The following is a 23721-nucleotide window of genomic DNA, read 5'->3' as shown; positions in this document are numbered from 1 at the left end:
ATTTGAAATGCAAATCTTTTGACAGACAGATGGGTATATAATAAAGCATTTTCTCCTAGTCATTGGCTTATCTTTAGTTCTTTTTGTTGTTGTTATTTTAAATATGGTATCTTTCAAAGAATAGAAGTATAAAATTTTGGTTAAGTTCAATTTGTCATTTTTTCTTTTATTTTTTATGTTTGTGTTCTAAGAAACATTTGCTCATCCCTAGAATTTATGAAAAATTGTCCTAGTTTTATTTATTTTTTTTAGAAGTTTTATAGTTTTTGTCTTTACATTTAGGTCAGGGATCTACTTTAAATTTATTTTTGTATGAAGGTCTGAGGGAGGGATCCAGGATAACTTTTTTTCCCATATATTATTAAATTGTTCAAGTACTGTTTGTTGAAAAAAATTAAAAATAAAAAAAACTTTCCACCTATTAAGTGATTTGTCATCTTTGTCAAAAGAAATTTATCTTACATTTGTGGCCTTTATTCTTTTCTGCTGATCTGCTAATCTATGTGTCTCTATGTATATTGACACCAATAGTACCAGTCTATGTTGATAATCTACTTTTTTTGTTTTCTAGTTTTATGGTAAATCTCATATCAGTTATCTATCTGTATTCCTTCTAAAGATTGTCTTGACTCTTCTTCATTGGTTTTCCATATAAATTTTCATATTAAATCATCCATTTCTATAAATAAAGCTGTTGGGTTTTGATTGGCATTGCACTGAAACTATAAGTCAATTTGGGGAGAATTGACATTTTAACAATACTGAATATTCTAATTCACAAAGATGTTATATATTTATCTACTGTTTTTAATTTCTCTTGGTAGCATTTTTTAAAAGGGATCTTGCACATCTTTTGTTAAATTTATTAGTGAGGTTTATGTATTTTTCAGTGTTATTTTAAATTAAATTAATTTTTTAAAAAATTAGTTTCATACTTACTTGTGGCTACTATAAAATGCATTTTTTAATAGACTAAATGTCTATCCTTTAACCTTGTTAAATTTACTTTATAGTTTTATTCATTATTTTGTAGAATCCTTGAATTGTTTTTTGTTTTGTTTTGCTACCAGAAATTGAACTCAGGAGCGCTTGAGTACTGAGCCACATCTCCAGCCCTTTTTATATTTTAGAGATAGGGCCTAGATAAATTGCTTAGGGCCTCACTCACTGAGGCTGGCTTTGAACTTGCTATCCTCCTGCTTCTCAGCCTCATGAGCCACTGGGATTATAGGCCAGCTCTACCACACCAAGAGAGATTTTTTTTTAAAAAAAACTAGAAAAATGTTGCTACCTGTGAATAGAGATAATTTGCCTTCTTCCTTTCTGCTTTTTTTTTTTTTTTTTTTTAATAAAGTCTTTTTCTTGATTTACTGTTGGCTGGGACTTCCAGTACAATTTTGAATATAAATTGTAATAATAGACATCCCTGCACTGTTACAATCTTAGGAAATAGTGTTTTACCAAGTTTGAGGTTAGCTGTTGGTATTCTGTACATTCCTTTTATAAACATTCCTTTATATATCTATTTTTGCTTAAACTTTTAAAAAAATTATGCCTGTGTTCTATTAACTTTTTTCCTGCATCGATTCATATGATTATATAATGTTTCTCCTTTATTCTCTTTAGTGAATTGATTTCCTCATATTAAACCAATCTTGTTTTTCTAGAATAAATTCCATTGACCATGCTGTATTATCCTTTCAATATATATTGTTTTTTGATTGGTAAAACAGTTGGTCCTCCATATCTGTAGGTTCCACTTCTGTATATTTAACTGAGAATTGAAAATATTCAGAGAAAAAGTTTTATCTGTGTTGAACATGTACAGACTGTTTCCACCTTGTCATTATTCTCTAAACAATATAACATAACAACTATTTACATAGTCTTTACATGATATTACCTATTTTAAGCCATCTGAAGGTAAAGTATACTGGAGGATGTGCATAGGTTATATGCAAATACTACACCACTTTACATATAAAGAACTTGAGCATCTGTAAATTTTAGTATTTTGAAAGGGGGCCTGAAACCAATTTCAGTGGATAATAAAAGACAACTGTACTTTGTTATGAATTTTTCATGCATTCATGAAGCCTATTAGTTTGTAATATTTTTAAAAAATATTGTTATCAGGTTTTGGTATTATAGTTATACTGATCATAAAAAGGAATTAAGAAGTATTTCTTCCTCCCCAACTTTCTGAGAGAATTATTTGAGGTGGGCATTATTTATTTCATAAATGTTTGGTAGAATTCACTAATTAACCAGCTGGGTGTGAAATTGGGGATTCAATTTGTTCAATGAATAGAGGGCTATTCTGAATTTAAAATTTATTTATTTTTCTTGAGCCACTTTTTGTTATTTGCATCTTTCAAAGAATTTGTCCATTTCATTCAAACTTCAAATTTATTGGTATAGTAGTCTATTTTTAATGCCTGTAAGATGTATAATAATATCCCTTTTTTGTTCTTAATAGTAATAATTTCTCTTTTTTTCTTGATCAATTTAATTAGAGATTTGTCACTTTTATCAGGCTTTTATAAAAAAGTTACGTTAATGTTGATTTTGGTCACGCTATGAGATCTTTACTGGATATATCACTAGAATTATTAGATATAATTGATTTTATTTTTATTTATTAATTTTTTATTACATTTATTTCTCCTCTATTATGCTTTCCTTTGACTTACTTTAGGTTAAGGCTGCCCCTCCCTCATACACCTTTTTTGAGACCCAAAGGTTTATTTTGAGACACACTCAAGAGAGTGGGCTCTCTCAAGGGTAAGAAGCTTTGGGGGAAAAGCAAAGGTACACTTTCAAGGGAGAATGAGGGTCAGCTGGAAAGGAGGAGACAGCAACCCCTTGCGATGGATGTCAGTATTTATAGAGATGGTTGCTAAGGGCTGGAATAGAGGCGGAGTTACACAGTTTGCACCAGTTTTGGCAGCATTCATCCACTGCCCTCATGTTACTTTTGTAGGAAGGCATGGGTCAAGTGCTTTCCCTTTTTGTAAAAAATAGCTTTTTAATATGAAAGTTTTCCTTTGGCTGTCCACATTTTGTAGTGTCTCTTTCTTCTTTTCAGCTCCTCCAACCTTTTTATTTCTCAATGTTAGATGTCAGATTTCTGCAGTTCCATGTCTTATTCTAGTAAAATTAGTATGACAGTTTTTCAACATGGAAGAAATTATCTTGAATGATGCCTTTTTAAAAAATAATTTGCACTAATATGGTCAATGGACTTATGGCAGCAATAAGTATCAGAGGAGATTAGTTTAGACTGTATTAGGATCTATAATAATTGTTAGATGAAATTTCAGCTCTTTCTGGGGGCTGAAGTGGGTGTGTGGTTCTGGGAACATCCCCTATAGCCATAAAAGTGCTGAATTGTGGTATCATTCCTTCACTACTAGGTAGAATTAGTCTTTTTGCTCAGCTTGTCTTCCTTGATATTAATGTTGAGTTTGGTCATGTCATCAGATCTTCAGTGAACATATTATTCACCAAAATTTTGATGGATAAAAATCAGTTCTGCCCCATTCGTTTAAATGTTTTCATGGGAGGACTTGTGACTAGTCACATTTAAGTAGAATTTGTCTTTAAACTCCAAATAGGCCTGTCTGTCTGAGTTGATGGACTTGAATAGTGTTAAATGTTTTAGGGCTGTTGATCTTTCCAATAGTAAAAGTGGAGATGAAGAGCCAGAGAAAAATGTCTTTCGGGGAGGTGAAACAAACCCATCAGAGTCAATGATTATTAAGTTGTTTCACACTTTCATGGGATTGAGATGTAGTAGGGAACCATTTTTGTTCTCGTACCTAGTAATACAGGTTCTGATCATTTGAGTTGGAGAATATAGAGGTATGTTTTGCCTTAAGTGTAGTTTCTAGTGCCTGGGTATTTGGGGAGCATATCTGCTCCTTTGTGTTACTTACTGAGTGGTTCATCATCATTTCAATCATTAGTCTACTAAGATAACCTCTGAGTTGCTTCTTATGTTCTTCCTCAAGGCCCCAGCAGGCCCATTAATCTTTCCATTTCCATTTCTTTTTTTGTCCTAATCTCATATTTCAGAAATCACTCATAGACTCCCACATCATATCAAGGTAGGAGAACCTTGAAGACTAAGATCTTTATCACCTTTATATTTTATGCAAATATTCCTTCCCTGGGGTTTTATATTTTTATAATACTACACAGGAAAGGAAACTGGGGTCCTTTCTGCTCTTATTTAATGTAAACACTTCTGGGGTTTGACTAAATCCCACCAAAAAGCACAGGGCTTAGCCACCAAGTTCCACTTTCCCAGGGCTCGCCTATATTTGGGCACTTAATCCTTTCCTCCAATATTCATCTTCTTTTTTTTTTTTTTAAATCAACTTTAAAAAAAATTTGTTCTAATTAATGCCAGTACTCATCTTACAATGTATTTTTGCTACTCTGAAGTTTTATGTATTTTCTATATTTCTTCTTTGATATATTGCTTACTTTCCAAAGGTTTGGGACTTTTTTGCAGTTGTTGTTCTGTTTGGAGCTTTTCCAGATATGTTGTTGTTATTGATTTCTAATTCAATTGTTGCAGAATATATGCTTGGTAAAATTTAAATTTTTGAAATTAAGTCTTATGTAAGGCCCAATGTATGGCTTATCTTAGGTAATTTTCTATGTGGACATATGTGTTGTTAGGTATAGTGTTTTATAAGTAGCAATTAAATGAGGTAGTTGGTAATGTTGTTGTTCTCTATCCTTAATAGTCATCCCTCTTCCCCCCTATTCTGTTCATTTTTGAGTAAGGCATGTTAAAATTTCTGACTAAGAATTTTGTATTTGTTTATTTATAACTTTGATTATTATTTTTTATAAAAAAGTTTTAAGTGACTATGTAAGGCTTTATTTCTGTTTTGCCTTTTTTTGGGCTGGATAATCTTATGATTTCTAATTATTTGGGGGAAAGTTATATGGCATAGTAAATAAATATATGTAGTCCTAATTTTAGGGTTGTTTTCAGATTTTTTTTTTTTTTTTTTTTTTTTGGTGCTGTAAATCAAGCCAGCATACTACTCTGAGAACAACTCCCTCCCTTTACAGAGAATTTATACTCCATTTAATTCATTATGTCCCATCATTCCATATATAGGACACTTAAAAAACCTGTAAAATTTAATAGGACAACTGTAAAATTGCTCAATTTAAGCTTTTATTGGTGTCATATATGGGACTATAAGACATGATGTGTTAAATGGTATAATGAGAGTTTAATGCCTTTTCTGTTTAGACCTTTAAATATCAGGGAGTTACTGTGTCTTATGAACCTGATAACTTTCACCATCTTTTCTAGGGTTTTTTTTTTTGTTGTTGTTGTTTGTTTGTTTGTTTGTTTGTTTTATAAGAGAGTAAAAGCATATTTCTGAGACTAAAAGTTAGCAAGTTTCAAGATACAAATACAGTTCTATTATTATATTAATACTCAACTTGAAATATGTGACTAGTATGTCTTTAAACAACTTTACTTTAGCATATTACTGAATTTATGCTAGTTTTAAATTTATACTGATTACATTGGAAAGAGTATGCTTTCTAGAAATTTTTATTTTGCATCTAATTTTGACTTTTAAAATGGTTGATTTTTAATGTGTATGTGTTTTTTTTAATGTGTAAATGCATGATTTCATGTCCTTTTAGATTACATAAAAGGCTGTAGTTTATATCTTCACTGATTCATTCTTGTAACTTATTCATTCTGGTATAAAAAGGCTATATTAGAGGACAAATGATAACAAATCACTCATGTAATCAGCTAGGTTGTATGTAGGGTTAAATAAGTCATTTGTTTTCTGTTTTTGAAATAAAATATTTCTTTTATTTTTTTCTCTGTAATAACTATTTTGATGTTTAAGACCTATCAAACACATCTTATATTTTATGTTTTCAAGAAAGGAGGCAAATTTTCCTATGTGCTTAGGAACTGACACACTGAATTAGGTGCTTTAGGCTGCATGGAAAACCTTTCTGTTTTTGTAAACCCTATAAAGTCTGCAATATGCAGTTTGCTTTGAGGATCTATTGTGGTAGACAAGACTGGATTAAGTCAGGAGGCTTAAAGGGTTTTGATTTTACTACTTAGTTATTTAACTAGGGGAAATCTTCTACATCTGCTAAATGATTTGGTCAGATGTTTTAAGGCATTTTTCAGTTGTGCAATTTTATGAAATTAAATTATTTTTACTTATGAACTATATACAAGAAAACTTAAGAGCTCAGTAATTATTTATGATTAAGTTTGAAGAGTGCAGTATGCATTATTTAAAAAAAGTTTTCTTAAATGTCCAGTGTATCCACTACAAAATTGGATCTACAGAAAAAATCTGAAGCCCTTGAAAATATTAAGCAAATGATTACCAAGAAAGAAGAAGAAAAAATGATCCTGAAACAAGAAATTGAAAAGTTAAATCAAGATGCAAAGACGCAGCACAAGGAATTGAATAACAGAATTCAAGCAACAGTAACAGAATTGAAAGAAGTGAAGATGGAGAAAGAAACTCTAATGACAGAGCTTTCTACAGTGAAAGAGAAATTATCAAAAGTTTCTGATTCTTTGAAAAACTCCAAAAGTGAATTTGAAAAGGAGAATCAGAAAGGAAAAGCTGCCATATTAGATTTGGTTAGTTGTTTACATTTATTTCCTTAGGTAAAAGTGATATCTTATTTTAAATGTACTTTTTTTTTTTTTTGCTTAATTTACTGTTGACTATATCTCCCATCCCATGTGATTATTTCTTAATTTATTGGTTTAACATTTTATTTTTAAAACTTTCTTGTTTCCATTTTCTTAAAACACATTGTTCTACTTTAAAAATGAAAAAACTAATTATAAGCATTGTAAAATGTGGTTTCCAAAGTGTTCTAAAATATTCTCTAAATTATTTTATTGTGACTATTAGTTGCTGCTAGAAACTCTAAGCATTTTGTTTCTTACCCTTTACTCCTATTATATTCACCTGTTTTTATCATGGGAATGGATAAGCCTGTCCCATGCTTTTAGGTTACTTTCTTATATGTATCTTACTAAGCTTATAAAACAGACTATTTAAGGTCATTACAAATATTTTCTGTGTAATATAGTTTCTCCCTTTTTAGGAAAAAACTTGCAAAGAATTAAAACATCAACTTCAAGTACAAACAGAAAGCACACTAAAGGAACAAAATGAATTGAAAAAGTCACTTGAAAAGGAGAAGGAGGTAAATTTTAAAATTAATATTTGTGTTCTACATACCACTGAAAAAAATTTAAGCTAGTTTAAAATAAGAGACCAAAATAAAGAAATGTAATTCATAAAAGTAGAAAATTGGGTCAATTAATAATAATTATAGTTAGATAATTTAGGTTAAGAAACATTATTGTGGCTAAAAAAATCTTAATAGACTTTCCATAGAAATGACTTTTTAAAAAGTATTTGTTTCATGAAAATTCATATTAATGGTATATTGATAATGATTAGGTAATGGTCAAGAGATATTTCTATGGTTAATGCTTCTTTTGTTCTCTAGCTAAACACACAAGCAAATGAGTAAATAAATGGGCATAAAGTTTAGTTGTTACTCTTTGAAGTAATACCTTTTAGCAGCTGGAGTCAAGTATGCAGCTTTCTAGAAAATCTGATTTGATAATGTGGTCCTGACGAATGTGTGATATTATTGTATTTTGTTTTTTAATTGATAGAAGATATTTGCTTTATAGATTGCTAGCCATGTAAGTGGTGAAGTAATAGTGGTTTTGTGTCTAAACTGTGAATCAAAATTGTCCAAATTTATATCTAGGCTATGCCATTTATTAGCTATGCCATTTTTTCATGTTTGACAACTTAGAGAATGAAACTGCACTTTTCTTAATAATAAAGTGGGGCCAAATATAATAAAATCTATGTCATGAAGTTATTGTTAAAAATAATGGGTTACAGTAAATGAATGGAACTTGAGAATATTATGCTAAGTGAAATAAGCCAATCCCAAAGGACCAAAGGCCAAATGTATCCTCTGATATGCGGATGCTAATTCACAGTAAGTGGGGGAGGGCAGAGAATAGAGGTACTTTGAATTAAACAAAGGGGAGTGAAGGGAGGCCAGGGGCTATGGGGGTAGGAATGATAGTAGAATGAATCAGACATTATTATTTTCTGTGCATATATGATTACATGACCTATATAACTCTACATCGTGTACAATCAGAAGAATGAGAAGTTATACTCCATTTAAGTATGATGTGTCAAAATGCATTCTACTGTCATGTTAAAACTAATTAGAGCAAATAAAAAAAATTTAAAAAGGGAAATGGGTTAATATATTTGAAGTACAGAGAATGCTGATTATAACAAAGTAAGTGTTCATATATTAGTTATTGTTTTATTATTGGTTATCACTATATAATCCTTATTGTTATACTGATTTCTGTTTTGAACAAAAATATTAGGCTTTACACTGGAGATAAACTGGGGCATCTGTATATAGCACTGAAACTTTTTCAAAAGTAACTTTGAATCTGGCTAAATGACCAAAGGTGATTCCTGGTTCTTAAAAAAGTATGCGTAAAACATGAAAATACAGCTGTGTCTGGAAAAGTAGAAAATAGTAATAGCTCAGCTTGACTGCACAAGATCTTCAGGATGACTTCTACATAATATCTAATTTTGAACAGCAACATCCTAGTGGATTATAAAAACAAAGTAGTAGCAAAATATGCCCCAGGTCTCTAAAGAACTGTTGTACAGTTTTATTTAATATCATTAGATAGATACTGAAAATTGTTAAAATACATTTTAGTTTCATCAAAAAAAATAGAATTAAAGAAAATTAATCTTACATGCCATCTAAGTGAAAATCGTCAGTTGTAAAAACAACACAAAGACAGGGATAGTTCTCTTTTGTTAATTACTAATTATTTGTGGCCAACAGACTCAGTAGTTTCTACCTAGAGGAATGTACAGCATGTAGTAGTAAGAACTCAGTAAATGTCTTTTAATGAATAAATGAATATCAGATATTTCATTTTCATCTAGACTTCTCATCAGTTGAAATTGGAACTCAATTCTACTAAGGGAGAAGTCATACAGGCCCAAAATACTTTAAAACAAAAGGAAAAAGAAGAGCAGCAGCTTCAGGGGAACATAACCGAACTAAAGCAATCAACTGAACAAAAGAAAAAGCAAATTGAAGCACTTCAAGGAGAAGTTAAAATTGCTCATTCACAGAAGGTATTGATAAGAAATTTGTTTACTTTTTATAGGAAGGAAAAAGTAGGCAACTAAGATAACATGATTAACACAAATGAGTTGCAGCACAGGAAAGTTGATATATGCTTCAATTTTTCTAAGTTATTACATTTGATTATATGAGTAAATCTCTAAGTCTGGATTTCCATTCACCATAACCATATTATCAGATAATTCCTCCTTTAAATTCTGGTACTAATCACTTGTCTGATAGACATGAAACTGCCTTTTTGTAAAATAACATAACTACCAATTAATGTCAAGGCAATTACGTAAGTCACATTTCTAGCATATAAGAAAAATTTAAGGGAATTCAAAACAAATCATCTTTATTAAGAAAAAGTAATAAAGGACAAAAATCAGTAGTATGAGATTTCACATGGCATTGATATTTTAAATAATTTCATAATGGTTTTCATTTCCAATAAGAAATGCACAATTTATTGTTAAGCATCTCTTTTTCATTCTTAAATATATCTTAGTACTTAGAGCTTTCCCCTGTGTCTTATATATATGAATTGGTCTTGGAGAAGAGAGACATAGGCTCCCTAGTATGGAGAATAAACTAAATGTCATGCCATTAAGAGTTGGCTGTCATACTATTAGAGTAAAAAGAATATAAATTTAAAAACTGTGATTTTCCATTTTATGTTGATCAGTGTTTTTGTAGCTCTTATGGAACTTTACAACAGAATAGTTTTCCAGTAATATAAGCAAGAGTAGACAAATTTTATTATCACAGATAATCAGAAGTCAGGGTGTAATTACCACAGTGTGCATATTTATTGCATCTTAGATATCTTAGGTCTTTTTTGTTTTTCAAAATCTTCTAGCTTCATATTCCTAAGTACTTCCTGAGAAGTTTTTTTTCTTTTTTTGTTAGAAGTTTGTTTTTATAGCATTATAACAGTGAATTTTTAAAAAAATATAGCTATTTTAACATGTTTTTGTTTTCATTAAGTTATTAAATAAAATTTCTTTCTGATTTTTGAATTAAATATATTGACTTTTATATTAGTACATGAGTGCTAGAATAAGGAATCTATTTCTTAACTTTGAGGAGGGCAGCAGCCTTTTGATCTTTTGGGGAGTGCTAGATGCATAGTCTTCATAGTCTTGGAATTTAGAGTAACCAACTGGAGAATCTTTGTAGGCCAAAACAATTTGTGTTTGTTGAGGATCAGTATAGCATCATGGCACAATAAATTTTAGAGCTAGGTAGACCTGAATTTAAATTTAGCTTATTGAGTTTTTTGTTATGTGATTTGACTGAATGAAAATAAAGGAGCAAGCGAGGAAAGCACTGAAATACTTGCAATAATCTAGATAGTAAAAGATGATGTGAACTAAAGTGTTAGAAATGAATGATTTAGGAATACGTTTTAGAAGTTGAGTTATTGAGACTTTCTGATAGATTAGATGATGAGAGGTAATGGAAAGGGAAATCAGGGATAACTCTATATTTGGGTCTGTGTTCATGGATAGTTGGTAGTAGCTTTAATTTTTTTTTTAATTGCAGATGGACTGCATGCCTTTATTTTATTTGTTTATTTATTTTTTAATGTGGTGCTGAGGATCAAACCCAGTGCCTCACACGTGCAAGGCAAGCATTCTGCCACTGAGCTACAGCCCCAGCCCCAGCCACAGCCTTTGGATATGTAGGGTTGCTGTAAGAAATCAAGTGTCCTAGTTGAGATAGATATCTATGGATCATTCAGATGGAGAGGTCAGGAAGGTGCTTGTATATAAGAACCCAGAGTTTAGATGGAGAGTTAGAGCTGGAACATAATTTTGGGAATTACTTATAAATAAAAGGTACTTAAAGACTTGGGTCTGTTTGAGATCGTCAAAGGAGAGAGAGTACATAGAATAATAGAGAGCCAATTGTAGCTGGGAAGGAAAAACTTTATTGATCATTGTGCTCCACCATAACTCAGGAGACAGGTTGCCAAGAGAAAATAGATTTTATTCAAAGCTAGTCTTGAGGATTATAGAGAACTTTTTCTTCCTCAAATCTCCATCTTCAGGGACTCAGAGGCACAGAAAGCTTTTGTAAGAGGAAAGGAGGCACAGGGAAACAAAAGGCAGGAATTCTACATATGTTCATATAGTTAGGCTGTGTTAATCAGAAGTATGTCACCATCTCAAGTGCCCATTAGGGCCTGGGGTAGGGGCAGCCTCTCAGCCTCCATTCTTAGTATCAGGTAGTTCAGTTTGCAAATTATAACAGTTTGGTGCTTTTAATTCCAAAGGGTTATGTTTCACAATGACCACAACTTTGGGGTTCAACAACATAGAGATCTAGCAGAAGAAAAGGGATGAGTAAAAGATTTTGAGAAGGCATGACCAGTAAGGTAAAAGAACCCCAAACACAGGATACTCTGGAAACCAGGTTGAAGAAAATGCTTTTAGAAGGGGATATAATTAACTCTATCAATTAATGCTAAGAAAGAGGTGAAGTAAAATGTGGACAAGGATAAGACTATTGGATTTTGGAACATGGGGAACACTGATGACTTCAATAGCCATTTAGTTAAAGTAGTATATTTATTTTGTTGAATTTTTAATTGACACATAATAACTGTACATATTTATGGGGTACAATATGGTGATTCCATACATGAATATGATATTTAAATGATCAAATTAATAGTTCTGTCTCCTTAAATATTTATCATTTCTTTATCATTTCTTCAAACTCCTTTCTTCTAGTTTTTTAATAAATTGTTGCAAATTGTAGTCACCCTACTGTTCTATAGAACACTAAAACTTAGTCCTCCTGCCTGTCCAATCTCTATCCTCCCTCCTCTACCCCTGTTTATCTTTCCTAGCCTCTAGTGATCACTCAACTATTCTCTGCTTCTATGATAAGTCGTGTATTTATTTAAGTGCTTATTTTTCATTTTATACATATATTTGTATATTTTAATTGTCATAAGTTGTGCATATCTGTGTTCTTTTTTTTTTTTTTTCCCTAAGGATTGAATCCAGCTATACCCTTAGCTCTTTTTTAGACAGTATCTTGCTAAGTTGCTCAGGTTGGCCTCAAACTTGCCATCCTCAGCCTGTCACCTCACTGGGATTACAGGTGTGAGTCACCGTACTCAGTATCTACCAAATATTCTTAAAGACTGAAAAGAAGTTTATTTTAGAGATGTTTTGATCTTTATGAGATTTTTTTTCTGCTTTGATATTTATAAAGATGACCTGCAGAAATTTCCTAAGTTATTTTTGAATTTCCAAGTAGTAGAAAAAACATAACTTCAATACAACACCAATAATGGTTTCTTAATTTCTTTCATGTAGGTTTCTTTTAGCTTAACCTTAAAATATATTATCTGAGGCATCCAGCACTATATCCTCCATTAGAATGTAGTTGTTACTCTTTCTTCTGAGACCTGGTACTACTTCCTAGTTAAATCCATTTTTCCTTTGTTTAATCGGTTTTACATTTTATGGTTTTTAAGTTTATTTATTTACCTAACTTTTTTGTGGTGCTGGGGATCAAACCCAGGACCTCCCACATGCTATGCATGCACTGGACCACTACACCGCAGCCTGTGTCTTTTTTGATTTTTAAAAATTGGGACTTGTTGGATTTTGTAATTGTTTGACTTTAGAAGTGTACCGTAAATTACTTTTTATTGAAGTAAAATTTTAGGTCACAAATGCAGTTAGCCTATTTTTAGAAATATTAGTTGTATGAATTTCATTTTATGAATTTTAATATGCATACTGTTTCAAATAACTACTTTATGTTTCAGACAGAGCTTGAAAATAAACTACAGCAGCAGTCAGCACAGGCAGCCCAGGAACTTGCAGCAGAGAAAGAGAAAATATCAGTGTTACAGAACACCTACGAAAAATGTCAAGAAAATCTAAAACAACTTCAATCTGATTTCTATGGGAAGGAATCTGAACTTCTGGCCACAAGACAAGATCTTAAGGTATAATAAACTATATTATATCTTAGAAACTCAGTTACTTGTTTATAGACAGTCAATAAATGATTCATTTGAGCACAAATGGGAAAGGGAAGGCTAATATTTGAGAAATAGGTTTTCTACTAAATTACTGCATTTGGATTAGCATGCTTTAAAATTAATTTTTTTTTTTTTTTTTTTTTTTTTTGCGGGGGTAGGATCCCAAAGATTGAACTTGGGGGCACTTGGCCACTGAGCCACATCCTCAGCCCTATTTTATATTTTATTTAGAGACAGGTTCTCCCTGAGTTGTTTGCTAAGGCTGGCTTTGAACTCTCAATCCCCCTGCCTCAGCCTCCTGAACCACTGGAATTACAGGCGTGTGCCACTGTACCTGGCCATATGTGAGCATTTAAAAATGAGTTATGCAGGTGTTGTGGTGCACACCTATAATCCTGTGGTTTGGGAGGCTGAGGCAGGAGGATCGAAAGTTAAAATCCACCCTTAGCAATTTATCGAGGCCCTAAGCAACTCAGCAAGAACCTGTTTCAAAATAAAAAAGATAAAAGGGCTGGAGATGTGGCTCAATGGCTGAGTGTTCCTGGGCTTAATTCCTGTTACTGCCCCCAAATAAATGAATAAACAAAATAAATAAATGGATTATATCTATCATAGTAGAATATTTCAGCATGTTACTTTGTATACTATTAGTGTATCTAAGTGTTTTATGCTTTTCTTTGAAAATGACTTCAAAGATCTGCTGTTAGAAAATCATTTAATGAGTTTTAAATGTTAATCACTTGGGAAAAATGCCGACAATCTTACTCTTACTTGTCAGGCAATTCTGACTCTAGTTTTGTATATTTATCAACTTCCCTAGATTACTGAAATGCACAATGATTAAATTAGGAAGTCAGAGCTCAAATGAATCCTAACCTTAATTATCTAACAATGTATAGAAATTTTATCCTTGATAATACTATATTATTTGATAAAGTTTATGTTTATTAAAATAAAGGATATAGAAAAAAGGTAAACAATTTTTATATAATATTAAGGTATCAATTCTCTAAGGGAAATGGAATATGTGTGTTGTCTCAGAAGTTTCAGCCAGTTTTTTTCTATTTTTTTTTCTTTCTTTCTTTCTTTCTTTCTTCTTTTCTTTCTTTCTTTCTCTTTTTTTGTTTGTTTTTTGGTAAGGTGAAATATGATGTTTTCTGTTTCTATCCTATGTTTGGGATTTGTTTATTTAATTTAAAGTGCACTACTGGAAAATTCTGTTGAAAAATCACAGAATGTTAAAATGTTTTAAATATATAATGTTTATATTTTATTCCAAGGCTCTTATAGGGAAGACTTTATAAAGGAGGTAGGATTTGATTAGGTCCTGCAGGATATGTGGAATTTGAATATGCAGGATCCTAGAAAGGTCATTTTACTCAGAGGCACACTTTGAGAAAAGGTGCCACAATGGGAATAAACAGGCAGGACATATAATTGTCTTGTTCAAGTGCTGGTTTATGTGTGGAATTTAGGTTTTAAAAAGTAGGATCTGAGAGCTGGGGTTATGACAGCAGTAGAGTGCTCATCTAGCATGCATGAAGCACTAGTTCAATCCTCAGTACCACATAAAAATAAATAAAGGTATTGTGTCCATCTATAACTAAAAAAAAAAAAAAAAAAAAGTAGGCTTTAAATGGTGAAGTATCTTAGATGCCTAATAAAGATGATTGAAGTGGTGGGGTGGGGGAAGTAAAGTCTAAGCAGAGAATAAATGAAGAAAAGAGACTTTGAAAACTTAACTTGGAGTGGGTTGTCGTGGTAGGGAAATTAGTTAAGAGGTTATATCTCTTTCAGGAATGAATTGATTAGAACTAGGAATAAAGTTAAAGAGGAAGGAATAGAAAAGATTAACCACATAGAGATGACACAAAAGGGCTGAATGCATAGTAGGCTACAAGGAAAGTGAGAGAAGAAATGATAATTCATGATTTCACTAAAAATAAGAAATTGGGTAAAAGAATTGTCATACTGCCAATAGTATATACATATATGTACCTATATGTGACAGAAAGAGCAAGAGAGATCAAAAGATCAAAATAAGAAAGCATAAGAAAAAAAATCACTTGACATTTAGGTGGTGTTAAATTGTTCTTTTCTTCAAAACACTGTTGTAATTCAGGGAAAATTTGTGAGGAATTTTGGACTTAACCCAAAGGCATTAGGAACCACTGAAGACATTGCATAGATTTGTATTTTGGGTAAATGGTTGGCTGCAGAATGAGGAAGGAAGATAAATATAGAGACCAGGGAGAAGGCTTTACAGTAGTCCAAGTGCAAGATACTTTTTGGGCTATTACTTGTTTGGGCTAGTAGTAGCAGTAAGGATGGAGAAAAGTGATTGAATTTGAAGGATATTGAAATGATAGAAGAGTTGAAACTTAATGGTTGTAAAAGTCTTGTAGAAATCACTCTTTTCATATAGATAGATTATTTATCCAGAGTATAACTAAATAATGGGACTTATATCTCCTAAATCAATAGTTTTCATTATAAGCCATGATTTTTATTATATCTGAAATTTATATTTCATATTAATAATTTCATACATGAAAGAATAATTCAAATGTAAATATGAGCAAAAAGAAAACAGAGGGCCAGTCGTCTACAGCGTTTTAAACTAAGAGGCCTCGGCTAGATCTCTATTCTAAAGCTTGCTCCGATAGGTAAGGACAGGCCTAACACTGTACAATAATAGAACATGGTCACATCTGTGTTCTTATTCAAAGCTTCTATTCTTTCTTTTATCACCATTTTACTAGAATTTTTTTTAACAAAAGATTTATAAATCCTGTATTAATGCCTTTAAAATGAGAAGTATAAGAACTACTTAGGAAATTAATGTAAAATAAAGGATAAATACCTAGGGAAGTACAAATGGTACTTATAGACCAGAATGAGATCATTACCAACCATTATTTTTCTTTTTCTTCAGTGATGTTATATGATCTTGTAGATAAGAGAGAGAGAAAAGGGAAAGATTCAGAACCTTGTGTGACATGATACCCATCTAAGTTAAGGCTGCTTGACCACTGTGGGATGACAGTGTGTACTTGGACACCAGTAAGATGGAAGACAGCCTGGCCTGATTTACGCTGCTGGATCACTTATGAAACACTTAAGTTTGTTGACTGCATATTTCAAATTAGTTATGCTGTATATATTTCTTGGTTGTCCAGGAAAGGTAAAAGTGGAATTTAATTGTAAATTTTATACCTTGAGTAAAGTAGAAATTCTAGGGTAGTAAGTTTAGGATTAAATTGAAATCTTTTCAACTTAGTACTATCTCTTCTGTCATTTTATCATACGTCAACAAAAAGTAATAATTAAAATTGTAAAGGTTTTATTTTGAAAGGAGATTGGGAAATTTTGTTAAATAGATAAAAATAAATAGCCACCCCACAATACTGCAGGAACTCTCTTTTGCTGAGATACTATAATGTGAGTGGCATGATCAGTGTTACTGTTGATAGTTGATATACTCAAGGATTTCCTATGCAGTGGGTATGGATATAGGAATGGGTTTAGACAATTCCAATAAAATCATGGAATGGGAGAAGGGGGCTTCTGAAGCTGAGCAGATAAGATAACATGGTTTACAAGAAATATAAAAAGAACATTTAAAATGCATGACAATATGCCACAGAATAACATAGATGACTATTCAGAGGCAGGGGATAGCAATGTGTCTTAGTATCTTCAAAAGGACCTCATGGAACATTCCAAATTTGAGGTTGACTGTAAAGAACTAATCACTGGTTTAAAATTTTACAGGCCATGAGTTTAAGATTTTATAATCCATGCCCATTTTCAAATTTTTTGTGAACATTTTAGAATTTTTGTGGAATTCTCTGGAGTACTATTGCTTTCCAGACTCTGGTAAACCTTGGTATTCCTTAGTATTAGATTAGACCCTCTATTGCCTTATTCTAGTTGCAATAGACTTAATGGACTAGCTTTGCAAATTTTATTGTCTACATGTGAAGTCTCTCTTATGCTTCATGACATATAGGTAAGTTCCTAAGTATACTCTGGAGACTTCTGTGAACCACATTCCTCAGAGGGTCTCACATTCATTGTTTTCTGGTGCTTTGGGCACATAGCAAGTGTTTCACTGCCCTGTATGATTTCCATGTTACATGCCTATTTTATTTTTCAGGCTACCTAGTCAAAAATTAAGCACTGTCTTATACCTTTCTCACTTAGTGGTTAGCTGGCTGATTAGTGAAGAGCCTTAAGGGGTTTATTGTCTGACTGGCAGTCATTAAAAATTAAAATTTAATTTATATAAGAAAGAATTCTGAACTTGGTTATTGATAAGGAGTAAACTTTTTTAGGAACCTTAAGAATCCTGATAAATGAGGTCCTCATTTATTTTTACTTATGTATAGTCCTAGTATTTTTACTCATTATATATAATCCTAGTCACTAAAGATCTTTACCTGAATTATATTGTCTGCTGCCTTTTCAAAAAAACTGTATGACCCACGTTAGAAAACTCAGTTTCTAGATCTGGTGAAAGAGCATCTTGGAGTTGGTTCTCAGCCCCTGGTGTATGACAGCAAAAGCAGCTGAGAGTAGCACAGTTCCTGCCATTTCTTTTATTTAACTATCACCACATCTTCCCCCAAATGAAACCTAATTGGGGTGGGGGAGATTACCCTTTCTTCAACTTGACCTTCTCAAAGTGTTTGGTTCTTAGTATAGTCAATGATTGTGGTCTGTTAATTGACAGTAACTATTTGTACCACATAGGCAGTTGAGAGGATGGACTGGTATTCCTCTCAGGATATAGCCTCAGATGTTTGAATTTTTCTTTTGATTCACCTGATCAGACAACTATGAAACACTTTCTCTCTTTTTTTCCCCTAAAGACAAAAAACCTTCTTATTTATCAAAGTTTTTAATATGTCTAAGGACTTCATATATCCTACAAAATGTATATGTGTACATAATGTAGCATTTAACTCTTTTAAAATTGTGTTATTTTGTATCTCCCCAGTCTTTTCTCTCCCCTCCCCTCTATACACACACACACACACACACACACACACACACACACACGAGGTCTTCATTTATTTTTACTTAGATTATATATTATATATACTAAGATTATATGTAATCTAAGTATATTTGATATGGTCCCTACTTATTTGATAGTTTTTCACATTACCTGGCCAATATTGAAGATTTGATAAGCATTCAGTATTGAAGGGTGTAACATTCTCTTTTTATAGTATAGTCAGCTGCTGCATAGTGATGTTTCAGTTAACAACAGACCTCATATACAGAGGTGTTTAATAAGATTATAATGGAGCTGAGAAATTCCTATTGCCTGGTATTTTTACTGGAACATTTCTGTTTTCAGTTGTTTAGATACACAAGTACTTTACATTGTGTTACCATATTCAGTGCAATAACATGCTTAACAGGTTTTTAGCAATTCTTAAAAGAAAGAATTGACTTTTATTAAGGGAAAGTAGAAATGTATTTTATATAAACAATGTTTGCTCTCCCATGTAACAATAGGCTCTACCACATTACCTTGGTGTGGAGTAAGCTGTACCATCTGGGTTTGTGTATGTGCACTCTGTGATGCTCACATGGCAAAATTAGCTAACAAGGATGTCCAGAACATGCCCTCGTGGTTAAATGACACATGACTGTATTGTTTTCCATAATGCTTATATTAACTGTTATGTTGCTATTGAAATTTGTTAAAAGATGGCATATAATAATTTGGGGAAAAATTCTTTTTACAAGTCTGTAGAAGAGAAGCTTTCTCTAGCACAGGAGGACTTGATATCAAACAGAAATCAAATTGGAAACCAAAATAAATTGATTCAAGAATTGAAGACTGCCAAAGCTGCTTTGGAACAGGATTCAGCAAAGAAAGAACAGCAATTGAAGGAGCAGTGTAAAACTCTCCAAGATACTCAAAAAGAAAAGGTATTTCATTTTTCTGACTTAAATGCAGAACCTTAAAGCTTCAGTGGTTTGGAGATCATCAAAGTCAAATCTCTTAACCTCATGTTCAATACAGGTATCATCTTTAGTTCAACAGCTCTTTCAGAAGGACGTCTAGAACAGGCTAAAACATGCTTGGTCATTGGAAGTTTTGTGCTAGGAAGTACTTCTTAATAACCTCCTTGCCAGCTCTACCCATTTTTTTTTTTTCCTCACTGCTTTGCTTAGTTTTATAAGCAACTACTTTTTACACCATAGAATCTTAGTTATTTAAGAACAGATATTACACTTCCTCAGTTATGTCTCATATAACATTTGTCCTCTAAATGTGTCAATGAGATAATAAAAGGTCTAGGAATAAGTCTTAAGTTTGTTAAGATTTCTTAAAAGAAAGAATTGACTTTACTGAGAGCAAGTAGAAACTCATTTTATATAAATAATGTGAAGTTATGAAGTTGAAAGCATTGGTTTATATAACAAATACATTATTAAAACACTTTAAACTTTATATAGAGAAATTCAGACTCCAGAAACTTTTTGTTTTTTGTTTATTATTTGAAATTATATATTCCTATCAGCTGATAGGCATTATTCTAAATAATTCCTGAAGTTCTTGGTATGTTCTAAATTGAGCAATTCTCAAAATTCTTTTTTAATTAAAAAAAATTGTGGATGATTTTGTGTATATAAGGATGGTGAAGTTGGAATGGAATTTATGATTTATAGCTTAAGTTTGGGAAGTTCTGACTGAATTAAATGGTGTGTGTGTTAGTTACTGGGGATTGAACCCAACAGTACGGCACCACTGAGCTCCATCTTCAGCCCCTTTTTTAAAATGTTATTTTGAGACAGAGTCTCAGTTGTCCAGGCTGATCTAGCAATCCTCCTGCTTCAGCCTTACAAATGGCTGGGATTATAGGTATAACTGGGATTATAGCACCACCACAACAAGCTAGAACTATAGTTTTTAGGTATTGCAACAGTGTTCATCAGATACATCTGGTTTCAGAATTAACTCCATCTATGATGGATTATTTGTCTTAAACTTTTGATCTTTCACCTATAAAATGGGGATTAAAAATCTATTTATTTCAGAGATTAAATGATGCTTAATGTTCTACTAGGTACCTATGTAAAGATAGTGATACTGATAGAATAGGAGTTAGAAGAATAAGAATGGTAGTTTTGGCTACATTTTATAGAATTGCTGCTCTGGTCAGACACTGTCCATTTTACAGTATTAACTATAACCATTTAGTCTTTATAATGTTATTATTGAAGGAGGTAGGCAAGACATGGTATATTAATTTGCTTCAATTAAGTACAAAGGGGAGTGCTAGTGTCATCAATAGTCAAAATATTTTGATTATACTAATTTTCATTTGAGTGTTTGCTTTGAAATTATGTTTTAATGAAACTTATTTTTCTACAGTCAATAAAAGAAAAAGAACTAGCAAATGAAAAATCTAAATTGGCAGAGATAGAGGAAATTAAGTGTAGGCAAGAAAAAGAAATCACCAAGCTGAGTGAAGAACTCAAGTCCCACAAACAAGAAAGCATAAAGGTATATTAAAATAATTACTTTCCTTTCCTCTGTGTTGTTGGATTTTTCTATAAAATTATATATGTGTTGATATATACTAATATGTTATATTAGGAAAATTGAGAGCAAATTGCCATGTGCGAGGCAAATTATTTTGTTGTTTTTGACCAATATCTCTTGCCAGAGTGCTTTTTGCATTACACGATTCCTATATATACCTATGATAATCGTAAGAAATTAGGTTTCATTGAATGATAATTAAGAGAGATTAATTTAGCAAATGATGCTCATGGATAATAAAAATATGTAAGAATTTGGAATTAAGATTTTAGGGAATTCTGTTTTTTTCCAATTATTTTACTTCTTAAAATCCTTTAATAATCTCTTGTTTTAAACATTTTGTCTGTTATAAGCACAGATATAGTGTCAGCTAAAGAAAGCATTTATCATTTGCTTTATAAAATGTTATTCATTTTCTTAGAGAAAAGTCAGATTCTCTCAAGTGCTCTCTTAATACTCTTTATTTCTATCAGCACACTTGGCATTTTGCATCATAGTTTATAATCTCATGCCCTTCTATTCTTCCGGAATTGACTTCCTTAAAGCAAGAAAGTCCTATAACTCATTACAGCCTCAGAATGTAACAATGTGTGATGATTCAATGATGACCTATAATAAATAAATGCTTATTAAGTGAGAAAAAGGAGAGGAGGGGATGGAGATCTTCTCCACATAATATAATCAAAACATGCACCTGCCACATGTCACCTGGGTTAAATGATGAGTGGGCAGGAGGCAAATTTATTCTTGAATCTTTTTAGCCAACTGTTCCAAATGTTGAACTTGAAGAATCTCATATGTGAGTAAATTCATTGTGTCTGTGGTAAATTGCATAAATTTCAGCTGCCTTGTGTCATATTTATTATCAAGAATGATTTATTGTTTTACCTTTCAACAGGAGGTAACCAATCTCAAGGATGCCAAACAACTTTTAATTCAGCAGAAATTAGAACTTCAAGGAAAAGTAGACTCATTAAAGGCAATTCTTGAACAGGAGAAGAGAAACCTGCAGATACTAACAGAGCAGGTGAAAAAGGAAGAAGATGAACTGAAGAAAGAATTTGTTGAGAAAGAAGCTAAACTGGTCAGTGAGTTAGTGGTGGGAAGTATGTTGAACAGCACTCTAAATCAGTCCAGGGGGAAGATTTTTTTCTACCTAAGTTTCTATCTAAGTTCTAAGTTATGATTGATGTTATGCTTTCTTAAGATTTTAGTTTTCAAGAAAGGAGATCTGATTTGCTTAAATAGTTGACATGTGATTGGAAATATTTTATCTGTTATCATATTTTGGTTTATATCAGTGAAAATTCAATTAAAATATAATTTAAAAAGTCATTTTTTTTCCAGAAATGTTTGAAACACATAAACCTACAAACTTATAGATTGAGGTAAATGGGTTGAAAGCTACTCATGTGAAATTTGTTTTGTCAAAGTGAATGTTGATATGGGGAAATGGAAACTTCAGTTTGGAATTAGGATGAACAAAGTCAGCTTTTCCTTCCCTAAGCTGTACATGCCAAATGGGAAGCATCTGGCTTTCCTTTATTGAATTAACTCAATATCCCTAGATAACTTGACTGCTGAATATTCTAGATGAAGAGTTGGAATTTTAAGTTCAAAGAGTGACTTGAAGGGCTAGTATTGTGTTTTTTGGCAGGTTGATAGAGACTAAAGGATACAATGAGTGTCCTAAGGAAGTGCCAGCTTTATCTTTAGGGCATCATGCTGTCCCTAGCCATGTGTGTCTTCCCCTGCTCTAGTAGAAAAAAATAAGACTTTGAAGTCGTGTCATTTAACCTGGACCTTATGAGAGGCCTGCTACCCATCATTTCAGGATTATAGCATTTGAACCCATTCAAATTATACAGATGTTTGCAGAATAAGTTTTATTTGTGTCTAAGTGAAATATATTCTCTTACCTCCTTTCTTAAAGCAACAATATTATATTGCCAATATTTTAAATTTAATAAGTTAATTTTGTAATAGTCCTCCCCCACACACACACACATACACACACACTTTTTTTTTCTTTTCCCAGAATTCTGAAATAAAAGAAAAGGAAGTAGGAATGAAGAAACATGAAGAAAATGAGGCTAAACTTACCATGCAGATTACAGCATTGAATGAGAATTTGGGCACTGTAAAGAAGGAGTGGCAGTCTAGTCAACGGAGAGTTAGTGAGCTGGAGAAACAGACTGATGACTTACGTGGTGAGATTGCAGTCTTAGAAGCCACGGTTCAGAATAATCAAGATGAAAGGAGAGCACTGCTAGAAAGGTAATTGATGTCAACTAAAGTAGTTCATTTCCATTGTAGGTAATTAAAAGATTGTTACAGTCCACATTTTTAGAATACAAGAATTAAGAAAAGTATGTTAAGGCCTAGACATTTAAAAGTCTGATCCTTAGAACAATCAAATAATTGAAATGAATGTGTTTTGTATTTAAAATTACTAACTAGTCCATGGCCTATATTCTAGAAAGATTCTTTCGTGATTTTTTAAATTTGCTTCTGTTTTTTATTTTTTATATGGTGCTAAGGATTGAACCCAGCGCCTCACATGTGCTAGGCAAGTGCTCCACCATTGAGCCACAGCCCTAGTTCATCATGATTTTTTTTTAAATTAAGTCTCTCTTTTCTATCTGTTCCAGATGTCTTAAAGGAGAAGGTGAAATAGAAAAGCTTCAGACCAAAGTCCTAGAATTGCAAAGAAAGCTGGATAATACAACTGCAGCAGTGCAGGAGCTGGGCAGAGAAAACCAGTCCCTTCAAGTAAGTTACTTGAGATGTGAGGCAGTTTCTCAGACTAGAATTGTCCTTTTAGTGTAAAGCAGGGCTGGGGTGTGGCTCAATATAGGAGTGCTTACCTGGCATATGCCCTGGGTTAGATCCCAGCACT

The 23721-nt window shown here is 32.2% G+C and overlaps 1 protein-coding gene across 4 annotated transcripts in view; it reads left to right on the top strand.

The window, feature by feature from the left end:
* Window positions 1-23721, top strand: part of Eea1 (early endosome antigen 1) — a 133405-nt gene that overhangs the window by 104723 nt on the left and 4961 nt on the right. For all 4 annotated transcript variants that reach the window (XM_076854942.1, XM_076854941.1, XM_076854940.1 and 1 more), the window contains exons 19-27: window positions 6334-6664; window positions 7141-7242; window positions 9057-9251; window positions 13034-13216; window positions 19016-19201; window positions 20652-20783; window positions 21721-21906; window positions 22861-23099; window positions 23474-23594. In XM_076854942.1, the coding sequence (XP_076711057.1) occupies window positions 6334-6664; window positions 7141-7242; window positions 9057-9251; window positions 13034-13216; window positions 19016-19201; window positions 20652-20783; window positions 21721-21906; window positions 22861-23099; window positions 23474-23594 (1675 nt within the window). The remainder of the gene's footprint in view (window positions 1-6333; window positions 6665-7140; window positions 7243-9056; window positions 9252-13033; window positions 13217-19015; window positions 19202-20651; window positions 20784-21720; window positions 21907-22860; window positions 23100-23473; window positions 23595-23721) is intronic.

This window comes from Callospermophilus lateralis, chromosome 4, assembly GCF_048772815.1.
Source record: "Callospermophilus lateralis isolate mCalLat2 chromosome 4, mCalLat2.hap1, whole genome shotgun sequence".
Taxonomy (NCBI): domain Eukaryota; kingdom Metazoa; phylum Chordata; class Mammalia; order Rodentia; family Sciuridae; genus Callospermophilus; species Callospermophilus lateralis.
The sequence above is the reverse complement of the archived record's forward strand: the minus strand, read 5'-3'. Positions and strand labels throughout refer to the sequence as shown.